Source organism: Molothrus aeneus, chromosome 1, assembly GCF_037042795.1.
Source record: "Molothrus aeneus isolate 106 chromosome 1, BPBGC_Maene_1.0, whole genome shotgun sequence".
Lineage (NCBI taxonomy): Eukaryota > Metazoa > Chordata > Aves > Passeriformes > Icteridae > Molothrus > Molothrus aeneus.
Genome location: NC_089646.1, coordinates 47,931,570 through 47,946,821, shown reverse-complemented (window position 1 = coordinate 47,946,821; position 15,252 = coordinate 47,931,570). Strand labels below are relative to the sequence as shown.

Genomic DNA, 15,252 nt, shown 5'->3' with positions numbered 1-15,252 from the left:
TTGAGCTGCAATTCTTTTATTTGCGGTACTGGGGGAAAGATCAAATGGAACGAATATAATCAAACATTTATTTTTCTTCTTCTTTGCTGTTGGGTTGTTCCCCTTTTAAGAGCTTACAACCTGACAACATCTGGGGCAAGCTTTTGCCCCGCTACCCTCCACCACAGCTTCATCAGCACTGAACTGGGAGCCTGATAGAGGGTTGCATTCCTGACAAAACCCAATGCAATAGCAATAGTGCCGCAGGGGTTGATGCAGTAGACAGGATTTTGGCTTGCCCAGCGGGTTACTAGCTATTTATGGCAAGGCAATAATCACACTGAGTTGGTAATGCTTGGATCTCACTTCTCTGGGATTTAAATGAGTACCCAAACTGCAGGACAGCAGAGAGTCTCTCCCAGGCTTCCTGACTTGTATTTACAGCTGGCTCTGAGTGACTCTCTTATCTAAGGGCCCTAACAAGTTTTTCAGTAATATTGCCACACTCTCTTGCTCCTTAATTGCCAGAGTTGAGGGTTTGGGGTATTTTTGTCTAGATAATAGCAAGAATTATGTCTTCTTTAGATTGGAAAAGGCCCACAGCTGTGCCTACCGAACTGGAACTACAAAATCTATGCTAGTAAGATTACTTCTGGATTTGTAAGGTCATCTGCACACAGTAAGAACACCACAGCCAGGTTTGTTTTTCTGCACTAGTATCAAACAACTAAGGAAATATACTGCATCACCAATAATCACAGACTCATAGAATAATTTAGTTTGGAAAAAAACTTTAAGATCATCAAATTTAACGGTTAACCCAGCACTGTCAAGTCCACCACTAAACCATGTAAATCACTATAGGACTCCTTACAGGCAGTAGTGAGAAATACACTTTGAAGATGCACTTCATCTGATCTCCACTTTGCAAAAGGCCATCTTTAGTAGAAAATCCAAATCACTCCCTTTTGTCAACCCTAAGAGCCAGATCTTCCCAGAAGTGCACAACCTGAACACAAATGGGCAAGGTGATGTAGCTGTATTTTTCATGGGCTCCCTGTTTGAAAGCCTTAAGAGCTTCGTTCCCACATTTTGTTGTATCCAAACTGAAGTCATGTCAGTGTAAATACATTTCTAAGAGTGCAGATTAACACCCTTGCAAGCTGGGGCAATTAATTCCATTACAGGTGGCAGAATAAAGGATAATCATATCAGCTACAGCATGGCAATAACTTGGAACAAATTTTTGGATACGAGTGTAAGAAAATACTGGTTTAAATGCTTTCCCTGCAGCTTTGAATGACAATGAGATGGAGAGACTCTGAAATAGACACATAACTTGAACTGCAAGCAGCAACTGATAAGGAAATTGGGGCAGAGGGAATGACTCAGTTGGCTGTGGTGCAGCCGCAAATCCACATGGGGCTCTGGAAATGTTCATCTGTGCCAGTGATAATGCACCAACCGCAGAGATGCTTATGACAGTCAGAGAAATTTGGAGAGCAGTAATGAAAAATAACCAACGCAAGAAACCACTGGGAACTTCAGAGTCAAAGGGCACAAAGGACAACGTTTTGAAAATAAAAGGAAGAAAAGGGACTGAGAGGATCTTTGATCTAAAGGCTTCTTCCTGCACATTTTATCTCTCCAGACACAAAAATACAAGGCTTATATCTATTCCCTTAAGAACTGAACAGCATGTCAAAGAGGAAAGAAAGGGAGAGAAAACCTTCCAAGATAACATTTAATCATCATAAAAATGCATGCATGAATGTGACAAAGAGAAAAAAATGCAGATATCTTAAAAATCAATATGTAAAAGAATCTAACGAAACAGGAAAAAAATTGCAGTAATGTGTGCAGTGACTTGGACAGAACAGGATAGATAAATATACACTGCCAGCTGATCTCCTTTTGTAAGATAAGTACTACGTATTTCTTTTTTCAACTAAGTGGCCTCTAATCCTGACAGATGACAAATCAATTCTTGTTTGTCCTGTTTTGGGGCTTCATTGAAGTATTTTCCATTCTCTTTTCTTTTTCGATGGCCTTTTCCAATGTATTTGCTGTATACATAAACAGATCTTTAGGGACCCATTATAGAAAGCAGCATTGAAACTCACTTCATCCTCGCATCTCATTTCACAGTTCTAGTGGCAATCACATCTTGCTCCCCACAGGGAAGGGGTGACTCTGAAATCGTGTTTAAGACCCTACTCAGAAAATCAGAAACTCTAACTCAGTTCCATTGCATCTCTGCTGCAGGGGCAGCAAAGATGGAGGCTGATACCATACCTGTCCCTTCGGTGATTTGGCACCACCACCAAAAACCAATGTGCATTAGGTGTCAGAACTCCTATGGAAACACGAGAAATGCAGAAGTGTTGTGGGTCCTTCAAACTCCAAAAACCACACTCCTGCTCTGGGATCAGCCTAGAGGATTGTATTTCTTCACCAGCTATGCATGTACCCTAACACTGCTCTGCCATCATGGAAATTCAGGCTTGTCTTTGCATGTTTTGCCTCAGGTTTTTGGCAGCCATCATGTGTGCAACTTTCTCTCAGCTCTGCTTAAACTGAGAGAGGCTTGAGGGTGTGGCTGGAGCACTTGGGCTGGGAGTTACTGATTGGGGCATTCCATGGGTCATTAGCCCCTGTGGCCTCCCTGGTGACCCCCAAGCAAAGCCATTCCCTACGTGGTGTGTCCCCCACACATCACACTTGCTACTGGCCTGTACATGAGGATATGGTAACTGAGATTTGCTCTGGGGACTCCCACATGTACTAAAACTCCCAAAAAACATAGACTGCATCAAGCTGGGTGAGCTGAGCAAGATCTTCAGTGTGTTCTGGCATCCTGAGAGCAAATACAGAGAGGTGCAGGACTTTCCTGCAGAGCAGAATTTTACCAAAAACCTGCAGAGTAATGTACATCCCTCCTGATCTGTGCGCTGAATGGAGGGAGCTGTGGGCCTTCCCATTTCCTCAGCAGGAAGCAGCAGCAGGTAGGTCAGCATATACCATGGATACACATGTGTGTTTATTTATGCATACATTATCACTAGCCCAAATTCAACCTTGAAAAAATTCAGCTGACTCTGTGTCTTCTGCCTAATAGCAAGTGAATGACTGTGGAGCTGGGTTATTTAAGGGCACTGAGGGTTTCCCATCTGCAAGAGGTGCTGAACTCATGGCACCTCTGGCTCTGTGCTGTCCTTGCCTCCACTTCAAAAGCCACATGTGGAGATTCAGAGAGACAAAACGTTGGCTGCGTTCTCAGCTCTGTTTGGGTGAGTAATGCTGCAGGCAGGTACCTAGTGGGGTGTGCAGGAGCATTTCTGCAGCATTCATTCCTCCACCCACTTGGCTCTCAGGGTCACCAAAGGCAAGTGTCAGGGCTCTGAGGCACTCATAGGCTATAACAACTCTGAGCAGCCCCACCAGCCCAGAGAACCCACCTGAACCGCACTCCTCTGCCACCTGGCTGGACCTGCTGCAAGCCCAGGTTGCAAACACATTGAAAAAACAATAGAGCTGAGGAGACAAAGATGGTCAAAAGCTATAGGGTGACCCTGCCAGACCCCTTTGGGCATGGGACACCCCAGACATCACCTCTCTGCACCTGGAGCTTTGCAGAGGGCAGAGCTCCCTTTGCTCTAGTTCTCATATTCTTTATTTCTAGGCAGGCAGCATCTCCTTGGTCACCCTTGACCTAGGTCTGCTTCTCTGACTTGGGTGTTGTGCTCAACCTAATGGAAGCATTTATGATCAAATCCCTTCCTTTGGGACAGGTCTAATTTGTTTTTTACCTCCCACTGAGATCATTTATGCACTTACTAAGATTAAAAGGCAACATCAAGTGCTCCTCTGCTCCTGTACCAAGACAGCTTTACGTCTTAATGTGTCAAGGACTTGGAAGTAATATAAAATCTGCTTGGCAAAGGCAGGATTTGCTATCCGATTTGAGTGGGAAGAAGAAAGATTTCACACTGGTCTGGGGAGGGGCCACTGGGGGGGGAGGTTCACCTTCCCAGCTTGCCTCCAAATCTAAGTATGCAAATCCCTCATTTCTCTGACCAGACTGCATATTTTAAAAGCTTTGGGGGCTTTTTTCTTCAAGTGGTTTAAGAGCTTGACTAACATGTAAGGTACAGTGCAAAGCAGCTCTGTGTTACACACGGAGTTATCTCACCGTTCTTTCCACAGGCTAAAATGAAAGAAAATAACACAGCTGATTACAGGCTTGAGCTACATGCTTTGCAGGTTTACATGCCTGGGAGCAGCTTGGGTTCTATCTCTGTACTTTATAAGTGCCGTTGTTTGGCTTTGTGTTTTGCAATAGATATAAAGCAGAAGCCATTCCGGGGACCTCTCTGCTAGGAAGGTTTTTCTTCCTATTATTAGCACTCTGCTTTTGCAGCAAGCGCTCATGAGCCAATATGCAGAGTTTTAAAGGACTTCAAAGTGTCATTGGGAACCAAGTGATATGTGTGTTAAAAAGGGTTTAATGGAGCTGCAGTTGCTGTAGCAGTGTCTTTTTATAGCAAGTTTTTACAGCGTTAAGAAAAACATCCTGCAGATTTCAGTAGGATTGGCATATGGATAAGGTACTTTGCACTATGATTTTTGTTTATCTGCTCTTAAAAGAAAATAAAGAAAGCCAGCATTGCTAGCTATAGGGAGAATGATAAGCAGAAACAGTTTTGCAAAACTCAGGCAACAGCTATTACCTTCATTTTGGGTTTAATTATTTTTATATTTTTCAAAGGAAAGCATACATTTGAAAGCAAATTGCTTGGCTTAAAGAATGGAAATACAGAGTGATTTGTATTCATGTTGAAGATTTTATAGTCTTATTTTTTTTCCCCAGAGCCACTGGATTATATCATCATTAGCACAAGGCAAATCCTCCTTATTAAATTTGAGGAAAACCATCTTTAAAAAGTCATAGAGGAGGCTCCCAAGGAAGGAAGTGGTTTGCAAAAAACAATAATGAAGCGGATCTGATCTATGTGTGATCATGTTGGTCTGCAGGAATTGGCTGGAATTTGCTGGTTTTAATACCTTCTCTAGTTTTTGTTTTTACAACACTATTTATAAGTCTCTTTTAATTATTCCTGGGAAGCATGTAGGGATACTTTATGAGACAGGCTCCTCATTGTCCTTTAGAAGCCCATGTCATTGGCCTGCCCACATCTGAAATAGAGAAGGAATCAAAAGGAAAGACATGTACCCACTGCCCACTGTGAGGGGAAGAGACTTGCACAGGTTTATACAAAAAGGCAGAGGCAGAGCAAGGACACAGCATTGTCCCTCCAGCGCCTCAGTCCTAAAGTGCCTCCTTAAAGCCATCCTTGCATCCACAGAGTCTGGGATGTAGCTGTTTGGACTTGTTCCACCTCTGAATTCATATAATTTAAACATGTTTTACTCTGCTTTTGCTTCAGGCTGGGGAATGGCTGGTTTATGCTTTGTCTGAGGGATTAAAAAAAATAGAGCCAGGGAAACCTTTAGTTGTTGTTACTGCCAAAGCAGGAACAGCACAGGATTTCTCAAGGCTCTCAGGCAGCTGGGGGCTGCAAGTGAATGTGCTCAAAGCTGATGGGAGCAGGAGTTCAGCTCCCCGTGCTACCCTCACGCTGGCATCTGTCTCCCATCCCTATGCCTCGGCCCCAGCAGAACTAAAGCCCTGGCAAAACCCCAGCACGGCAGCCCCGTCCCTCCCAGCCCTGCAGCTCCGTCTTGAGCAGCTTCTTTCATTTTTCACGCTCAGTCCTCCCAAACGGAAACCTTGGTGTGAGATTTTACAGAGGCAGCCAGAGAGATACTTTCTTTCTTTCTTTCTTTACTGCGGAGGAGGGCAGAGCAGTGACGGCACAGGGGGAAGGGTTTGTAGAGTTGTTTTTTTCTTTTTCCCTTTTTGCAACACTGGTTGTTCAGGGGAGTGTCTTGTGTTATTAATGCTCAGTGGCTCTGTGGTTCAAGGTCGTTAGTCATCCGCTGGTACTGCAGGAGACACCGGAGCGCTGAGCCACAGCTCTTCATCCAACCCTCTGGGTCCTCCCAGGCCAGCAGGTTGGGAAGAGCTGCACATGGGGAAACGGGGTCCTCTGGGGGTCTGGAGAGCAGCCTGGGGGATGCCACAGGGGCATCCCCACAGCGTGCCCAGGCCTGTGGGACCGCTGGGTTTAATGGGTGGCAGGGCCTGGGAGGGGCTGAGGGGTTGGGAGAGCACCTGCTTTGTGCGAGTGTGGGATCCTCCATGCACCCCATGAGAGGGTGGATGTCTCTGTCCCCGCCTGGCAATCTGTCCCTGTGTTACTTAACAGCTGCACAGGCACACCAGTCTCCTTCTCCTCAAGCTGCACTGATGCAGGATACTCCCTGAGGAGGAGTGGACCCTACAGGTCCACTTGCACCCTTCCCACCTGATTTCTTCCTTTTTTACTCCCTTAGGATGAAGGAGTCTAGGCAAACATTCCTTAATTTATTCTGCATCCTTGGGCTCTTGCTGCTGCTGAAGACTGCCTCTTGCTCCCCTCCACCCCGTGGAAAAGACCCACGAGTCCCTTCGCTCCCCTTTGGGCTGTACAAAGGACACACCTGTGTTGGTATGTATCCAGGGTTTGTTTGTCTGCTGGACTAGTTCGTTCCTTACTTCACTGGTGAGCTGAGAGTTGCTATTCACATCATAAATCGCTCCTTTATCTCTTTCAACAGCTGTACTGCAAAATACTTGTAGTCTTTGCTGAATCAGTCACTGAAGATTTTGCAAGGCCGTCATGGGATCTGGAAATATTTTATGATTTTGTTTTTGACTGGCTTCTTCCCAAAGTTCATGTTTTCGCTCTGTGGGAAATGGCATCTGAGAAGTTGGCTTTAATGTCTGCAGGTCTGGGATCTGGAAATAGGATGTTATGAGGTCCTAGTGTTTCTTAGGGCTCATGATGCATTTTGCTTAACTGGTAGGAAGGCACAGTTCCCTTCAGACTTTCCTAGGGTCTCCTCATTGATTTCAGTTCCTGGAAAACTATTCTTAAGAGTGGTTGGTCCATCCCTGGGCCAGAGGTTTTTGTGGTCTGATTAGTCATCTCTGGATAGCTGGGTTGCAAAGGCTGCTTCCTCACATTTCCTTTCCTTTTGGTGTGCACACGTCTGCATGACCCATACTGAACTGGGGCAAGTTGACAACCCCCTCTTCGCATGACTTCAGTGACTGTGGTGATCCCCACAGCACCTGTATCTGGGGATAGGTATCCCACAGTCTCAGGTGGCTGAGTGATTCCCAGAGCAAGACTGGTAACACTGGAGTCAGTGTAAACTGTGGATATTTCTGCACCAGAAATGCCCTTGGCATGGCACTCTATGTACCTAGGGAGATGTGGTAGCTTATATTTTTTATGTGTGCAAATTGATATGTCTTATGCATTACAATCAAATGCTGTACTTTGTCATCAGCAGGACTTGTTGATCTTACAGGCCTTTTTCAGCCTAAAAATTTCTATGATTCTTTTAGCTTCCCAAGGCACCTTTGACTGGAAACATAAACCCTGTCACAGCTTTCCATCCTTCAGAAGGAAACAATTATTTCCATTGTGGCTTGGGGAATACAGTTAGAAATAATAATCCTGAACTTGATAAAAGCAGATTTTTGCTTCTCTTCTGAGCCACACACAGTTTTGGTGGGGCAGGGTGAATCAAAAGGAGAGCAGAGTCAGGGTGGTGAGGGGATTCAGCCACCAGCTAGAACATGAGAACAGGAGATGAAAAGCATAAATGGCTGTGAGGGGCTGTCCTTGTTTGGGCTGGGAGCCAAGCAAGTAGTGACCGAGCAGCTGCCAGAGCTAGGGGGAAGTGGTGTTGTTTAGTGGTGAGATCTTAAGGCAGCTACAGTTTTGATGGCACAGGAAAGGCAGTGACTATGCTTATCTGTTGGATTTTTATGCTGGTGGCTTTTAGATGTCAGATTGTGAGCATTTTCTGGCCTTTCTATCCTGTTGACTCAGAAAAGTTCTAAATTCCACACATCGCATTGAAGTTGCCTTGTGCAAGATAACATGTCCTTTTTTTCCCTCCTAAAGGGAGGAGAGCTGTGCTAGCCCCATTTCTGGGACCACTGTGGATCTCTTTGTTCAGGGAGGAGACACTGCCTCCCACAACTAGTTTATCTTTCTGAATTGTCCCTTCAGCTAAAAAAATCCTTGTGAGCTTGACTCAGGACCCAAACAGACTGTGCCCACCTCTGCAAAACACAAGATAAAAATGAAGTGTGGCTAGTGATAAAAGGGCAGCCTGGCAGGGAGGGGCAGAAGGGGAAAGCACAGAGGGATTCATGGTTGCACTTGACATGGCTTGGAGCAGGGGTAATGTCAGCTCTTGCATCTGATTCCATGACCAGCCCTCTTAGGAGCAGATAGTAAGGCAGGACCAGCTTGTGATTTCCTTCCAACAACTCGACCCCAGATACTTAGTTGGCTTAGTTTGCCATCTGGGGAGGTAATGAGAAAGAGACATGGGTACTTCTGTGTCTTCTTGGCCTCATAGATCAAGGCCAAGATGATTTCATAGAATCAGAGAGAATGATAGAATTGTTTGGGTTGGAGGGCACCTTAAAGATCCTGTAGTTCCATCCCCCTGACATGGGCAGGGAAGCTTCCACTTGATCACCTTGCTCAGAGTCCCATGCAACTAAGCCTTGAATAGTGGCAGGGCACAGCTCTTTTGGATGACCTGTTCCAGTGCCTTCTCACTGTCATCATGAAGAATTTCTTCCTTAAATCTTATCTAATTTTTTAACGTGTGAAATTCCTATTGCTAAATGCATAGATTTCCTTGAAGCATTTTTTTTCTTTCATACAAGTGTCTAATCTTTCAAAGTTATCTGTCTCAATTTTCTGAGGGAAATGAGGTGGCTGCACATTGAATTTCTATTCACTCCTGTGTACCACCTGCCTGATTGAGATTGCTATGTTAGTAGCCAAAGCCAGTCAGAAAGTGAATGTTCTTTCACTAACAAAACCAAGAAAATATTTCCCATTAAGCCTTTGCACTGAGTGTATCACACTTCTTGAAGAAGTATGTAGAAATAATATGACAGGAGAGCAAAGTGCAGCTCTGGTACCTCTGATAAATGTGATGCAACTTGGTTGCTTCCTCCTTCTGTTCCCCTTGCTTGCAGCACTCCCTGGGTAGGCACCACCATCTGCCCCAGTATATTCCAGTTGTATTGGCAAAGCATTTGAGTAATTCAAGGGGCTTCCCTGCCCTTAGCAGATCCTGGGAAATGTATTTTGGGTAGGCACCTATGTGCCAATACGGAACAGGGCTGGAGGAGAGGAGGGTGTGCCTCCAGTGAGGTTTAGACAGCAAAAATCACACAGAAAGTGACACATCAAAAAGTCACATGATGTGACTTTCTACAGTTAAAAAAGATTTTAATCACCTTTGCTAACTGTAGAAAGAGTCACATCATTTTTTCTTCATTTTCCTGAAAAATGTGGCTGCTTCATTTAGAGAAAGGCTTTTCATAATTGACTTGACATACAAACAAAACAACTGGAGGGTTCCCACCTAAAAAAGGGGTTTAATACTGCTGCATTTTAGAGTTACAGCAAAGAGGGGAAAAAGCACCCAATAACAACCCTCCCAACCACAGGATCAGATGTAGTATACTTAAGCAATTCCTAACCATCTAAGATAGCTGGTCTGTAGCAGTATCTAACCACAACCAGATAAATGGCTTTTCTTTAACCTTGTCACGAGAAAAACTTTCCCAGCATCTGACATTCCCAGTCTTTTTTCACCATCAGTATTTCCTGTCCCCTCAGGCTGCTAAAATGCCACCTTTTTTGTATTCTGTGAAATCAGCTCAGGCCCTTTCTCTGGGCCTTCTGCACACTTTGCATGTGATATGTTTTTCTGGTTTTTCCTTATGAGAGGCAAAGGGGCTTTTCTAAGTTTTTCTACATGCAAAAGCCAGTGAAGCTGTTTTCCTCCTGCAAAGGCAGTGAGGTTCTGTTCTGTGCACGGGTTTGGGAGCTACATGCTGAGTCTAGCTTTCCTTTCTGGGTTTGTTACTAATAGACAGCATGGCTTAAGGGATTTATTTGGGATGAGACCTAAAAATCCTTTTGCTGAGTGCAGCCTGACTGTTTCAGTGTGGCATCCTGAGAAAGAGATGCTCTGTACTTTTCTCTCAAAAATTAGGCATGAATGAACCTTTCATATGCTCAGGTCTTTACTTTCTCATCTTCCAAATGAGGAAAGTGCTGCCCATTTCAAAAGGCAAGCAAAGTTTTACTTAAATTAATGTTAAGGTACCCAAAGACAGTACAGTAACACTGGTAAACTGTTGACACTGGTGTTAATGTTTCATCATTTTTCAACTGATTTTTAAAGTTTTTATTCAATTCCACCCTTACTTACCAGAGAACCCTTATATTTTTTTGCAAATTGCTCTGCTCTCTAGCAAAGGTGACTTCATCCAGAGGTACCTGAAGCAACTTCAGGAAAGGCAGAAGCTGCCCTGGAGTATGCAGAAAGTGAGGGGGACACTGAAAGATGGATGGGAACTTCTGTATTCATCTTCCTCCAACATAGTAGGAAAGGGAATTTGGGGAATGGTAGATTAGTCAGTTAAAGATCAAATCCTAGAAAAATCCTGCAAAACTTTTTTAAAACACCTTTCAAAAGTAGAGTCAGATCAATCTAAGTTTCTTTGCCAAAGGGATAATGCCATGTTGACATGGAATAAGAAGCAGATATTGTAGCTGGGCTTTAGTAAGGCTTTTGGCACTACCTTAGCACTAATCTTAGGCTTAAGAGATGTTTGACAGCGATTAAGCTTCTACAGGGCAGAACAAAACTGAAGGGTAGTCTTTTTCAGAGAGTAATTACGAGTAGCTCACTCCCTAAGCAAAAGAATGTACCAAATCAGGTCTTTCTTCAACTTCTCTTTTGAACATACTATCATTCTATATTTTCACTAGCCAGGATAACTAGCTATTAAATTAAATCAGTTCATGTAAAGATGAAATCGTTTGCAAATAAAATTAGGGCAGAATTAAATTCAAAACAAGCTTGACAACTTGGAGTACTTGCATCTGAAAAGGTAATTTCAATATGGGAATGTTGAAGGCACTCACTTCAGTGGGAATAGTCAATGACACACACAGCAGATGAGGATCAACCGGCTGGGTAGCATCCCTGAGGAAGATGATCTGGGCTTGTAGTGGCACAATGATGGCATGCTGTCACAAAGCATGCACACATGACACGCACCGAGACGTGCGAACAGAAGTCAGCTTGCAAGACATGTGAAGTAACCTGTTACCTTTCTCAGCATTGACAGAGCCTCAGAGGAATTTCTGCCTTCCCTTTTGGGGCTGTGCATCAAGAATGATGCAGAGTGACAGGAGGTTTCACAGAAAAACAAGCATAAGCTATAAAAGAAGAGTGAATAAATTAGAGTTAATGAGTCTAGAGGAGAAAAACTTGAGAAAAGATATATCTGTCCGTGAAAGCATTAAAAGTGTGATCCTTTCTCCAAGAAGTAACAGAAATGGGTACTAGTGGGGACATTCAGGTTAGGAAGAGGATTTTCTTGTGACAGTGATAAGTGAGCAGAGTAAGAAGTTCCTGAGAAATCTGTAGAAGACCTCATTAGAGATCTTTACAAACTGTGTCTGCCCTGTCCCTTTGGAACGGCCTAGATGGTTTAGATCATCTGTTAGGGCAGAGGTTTTGTAAGAGGACTTACTCCAAGCCAGCATTTCTGGAGTTGTGTGCTGTGGCTGAAAGAAGCATTTGCAAAGAGCAGCATTTATTTGTTTCCCCCTCCGCCACAGCAGACTGCCCTGCTCTATTGCCGATTAACTTTGGTTGCCCTTTTCAGAACGAGGCCTTTAGTCAGGGAGCCCTCAATAGAGCCAGACAGCAGTGCTCTCCATTTTCTCTGCTAGCAAGCAGAGATCCTGTAGGTCAGCAGCCAGAAAAGCAAATTTCCCCATCTTTGTGCTTGATATAATGCCATTCTCAGCAACCTTTGTGGGTCACCACCTCCATTCAGCCAGGAGCACACAGTTCCTAGCATATGAAGAAGCATGTTTTCGAAACGTGTTTTCAGCTCTGATTGCGTTAAAGAACGGGTGTTTCTGAGCTACCAGCAGAGTAAAATGCTGACCTCTACCTGTGTTGATTTGTGTGGTAGTCATTGTCCTCAACAGTTTGCCTCTGTCTAGCTGTGCATGAGTGCAGGGATGAAATATGCCCCTTGGAGTGGCAGCAGGACCAGTGGCGTTCAGAGTTCCCAATAACTTCACACAATGGAACATGCCAAATGGAGATGGAGGCTTTTAACAACTGTGCTCAGGCAGAGAGGCTGTGCACATATTGTCTGGGGGGGCACCATGACAGAACGTATAATTTACAGCTCAGCGAGTTCTGTAAAAAAACCTTGCTCAATATCACTGAGCACCACAATGTATTTTACTCTAAAAGGTTGGGAATCTACTTTGATTACAGTTAAGTCAGTTTCAAGCCATAGCAGCTCTGTTCACTTCACCAGCATTGCTTTGTTTAATCAGCAACAAAGTTTGACCTGATGATCAGCAGTAAATACTAAATTTGACCCTAACATTTTTCCTATGATTATACATTGGCTAGCACAAACACAGGTATGGGAATAGTACAGTAGAGATACTAAAGCAACCACTCAGCAACTTTTCAGCAACTGATGGTAAAAATTTCTTTTCCAAAATCACTCCAAGTCTTACTGAAAGCTTATGAATCTAAAATGTAAATACAGCTATTGATCACAATGAAAAGATGTGCTCAGCATGCCAACACATTCATATCTATGTGTGTGTAAATACACAATCACATCTGTGTGCATTTGTACACATGGGTAGTCTTGTACATTCTACATTACTGATGCTTGCCTTGAGCATAATAATAATTTTATTGATTGTCTGTTTGGATGCTAGTTCCCATGTGTGCAGCTCTCACTCTTGTTCATGTGTTAACCCTACAGAGAACTACTGCTCATGTTTAAGGCAATCATTTTTACTGCTTTTAGGAAATGTATATCTGAAAAATTTTCTTGCATTCAGAATCCTGAAATGGGGAAGCCTTTGCAACAAGGATAAAGTTATCCACTTACATTAACACCCCCTGCCAGCATTTGGGTTTCAGTAAATTTTCAATACCTTTTCCTGATTTGGAAAAGAAAAATGTATTAGTGACACACATGCATACATAGGGGCTTTTTTCATATTAATTAATACAGAAAACATTTCTATTGGAAAGGCCTGGGGTTATAGATTTTGTTAAATAGGGCTCTTTGAAGTGTAATAGAGGAAACACTAGGGATACATTTGGCTGTCAGGTATGGATACCAGAGTCTTCCACTAGATGGAATCTGAATTTTCTGTACTGTCATAACTTTATCAGAGTCCTTGTTGTATGTCTAAATGAAGCAAAAATAAATTACTGGAGCTCTCAAGTTAGGGTGCCTGAGGTGGCCCATTGCTTTTGCATGAGCAACAGAAATAAAAACTGGTATTCCAGGTTTTGATGGAATTTGTTGCTAATGCACTCAAAATGCTGCTATTTTTATATTAATATTTTAAAAATTTCTTTAGCCACTACACTATGTGTAATTTAATGCCCAGTGACAGGTTTGTTAATAATGTACCTTTTAGTATTTCCAAGATATTTCATAAGATTTAGCAAATTAAGGGTGAAAGGGTCTTGTATATGCCAACATATTTGAATATGGATACCTATAATTATGTTCAATCACCTCAGTATCTCTGTAAAATACATTAATTCTGTAAATGGGATAGGAAGCAAAGTCTGAGTTAAAAGACTATCACTCAGATCCATTTCCAAATTACCTTTCAAAGCAACAAATCCTCTGACTGTATATGGGAAGATAACTGCCTATACTTTGCATATACAGTTATGTCATTTGAGCTGAATATTTCATTGAACTGGAATGAAATCTTGAGGTTATAAAGGGCTGTTCTTTGAAAGTATCAGCTCAGTAATGAGAAGCAGTGCAGGAAGGCAATAGAGATATTGGGCCCTGTTAGGAAAGGAATATAATAGTAAGTGAAATGCTGGCACAGGATGCCCAGAGAAGTTGTGGAAGCCCCATCCCTGGCTTTGTTCAAGGCCAAGTTGGATGGGCTTTGAGCAACCTGGTACAGTGGAAGGTGTCCCTGCCCATGGCTGGTGGTGGTTCAAACTAGCTGATCTTTAAGGTCTCTTTCAACCCAAACCATGCTATTATTATATGAAAAAGAAAACATTCCTGGATTCTAAGTTTGCATGGCCACGGTCTCCCTGCACCTAGAATACTCACATGGATGTCCCCATCTCAGAGGAGAAAGCCCTATTTCTTATTATCTCTCCATGTGAATTTCAAAGAGAAATGGTTGAACTGGAACTGGATTAGACTAATTTGGAAGGAGGTATTTTTATGCCAGAACAACAGTGTCAGCACAAGGAGTAGCAATATCTTGTAGACAGATTCTTGGGTCTCCTCACCTGTAGGCTTTAAGAGATGCCTTGGAGCTTAGGATCATCTATAAATGGAAGAATCTAAGACTGTGGTTTGGGAAACCCTTCGTCTTCTGCATAAAACCAGGAATGGGATAAATGGCTTCGTGTGTGTGGAGCCCTGCTGCAGCAGATAGATTTTTGAGGCAGAGTTTTGCCACATCACCAAGCAAGGCTCCAGTTCCTGCTCTACCAGGAGCAAGCAGAGTGGCCGCAGGGTGGCCACAGCCAGGTCAGCAGGGTTTGCAGAGAGATATTTCTGTCCAAGGCCGTTTTTTGGACTTGTGTCTTCCTTGTATTCTAGGGGTACATTTAATTTATGGCTGTAGGGGTGAGAAAGAAATCCAGCATCCAGAAACATGAGAAAAGAATGGCAAAGGAGGATGTGCCAGGTGCCAGAAAACCCATTTAACAGGGTTTTACTCAGACAAATATACCTACAAATCTGAAACTTAGAGAGGCAGCTTTCACTATCCAAAAACTTCTTGACATCCCTGGGTATAATTCTAATTATAGAGCCTTTCAAAGTTGTGCAGCAGAAGTGGATTTAAGTTAAATAGTCTGCTCAAACTGCCAGAGGCTTCACAGCTAAGCAATGAATTCCTCTAGTTCTGATTTTATTATTGGGGTAAGATTTTTTCTTTTCTGAGCTTATTGGAAATGGCATTTTTTTATTACTCACTACCTTCAAATATATGGAAAGAAGTACTT

At 43.1% G+C, this 15,252-nt stretch overlaps 1 protein-coding gene across 2 annotated transcripts in view; it reads left to right on the top strand.

Annotated features, from left to right (window-relative positions):
• The first annotated feature begins 5,762 nt into the window (after positions 1 to 5,762).
• The window catches only part of AOAH (acyloxyacyl hydrolase), a 73,652-nt gene continuing 64,162 nt past the window's right edge, over positions 5,763 to 15,252 (top strand). Inside the window, exons 1-2 of one of the 2 annotated variants that reach the window (XM_066556576.1) lie at positions 5,763 to 5,867; positions 6,436 to 6,590. In XM_066556576.1, coding sequence (XP_066412673.1) covers positions 6,437 to 6,590 — 154 coding nt within the window. In that variant the 5' untranslated portion in view covers positions 5,763 to 5,867; position 6,436. Of the gene's footprint in view, positions 5,868 to 5,958; positions 6,055 to 6,435; positions 6,591 to 15,252 lie in introns of those variants that run through there. The other variant, XM_066556570.1, reaches the window with a different exon arrangement.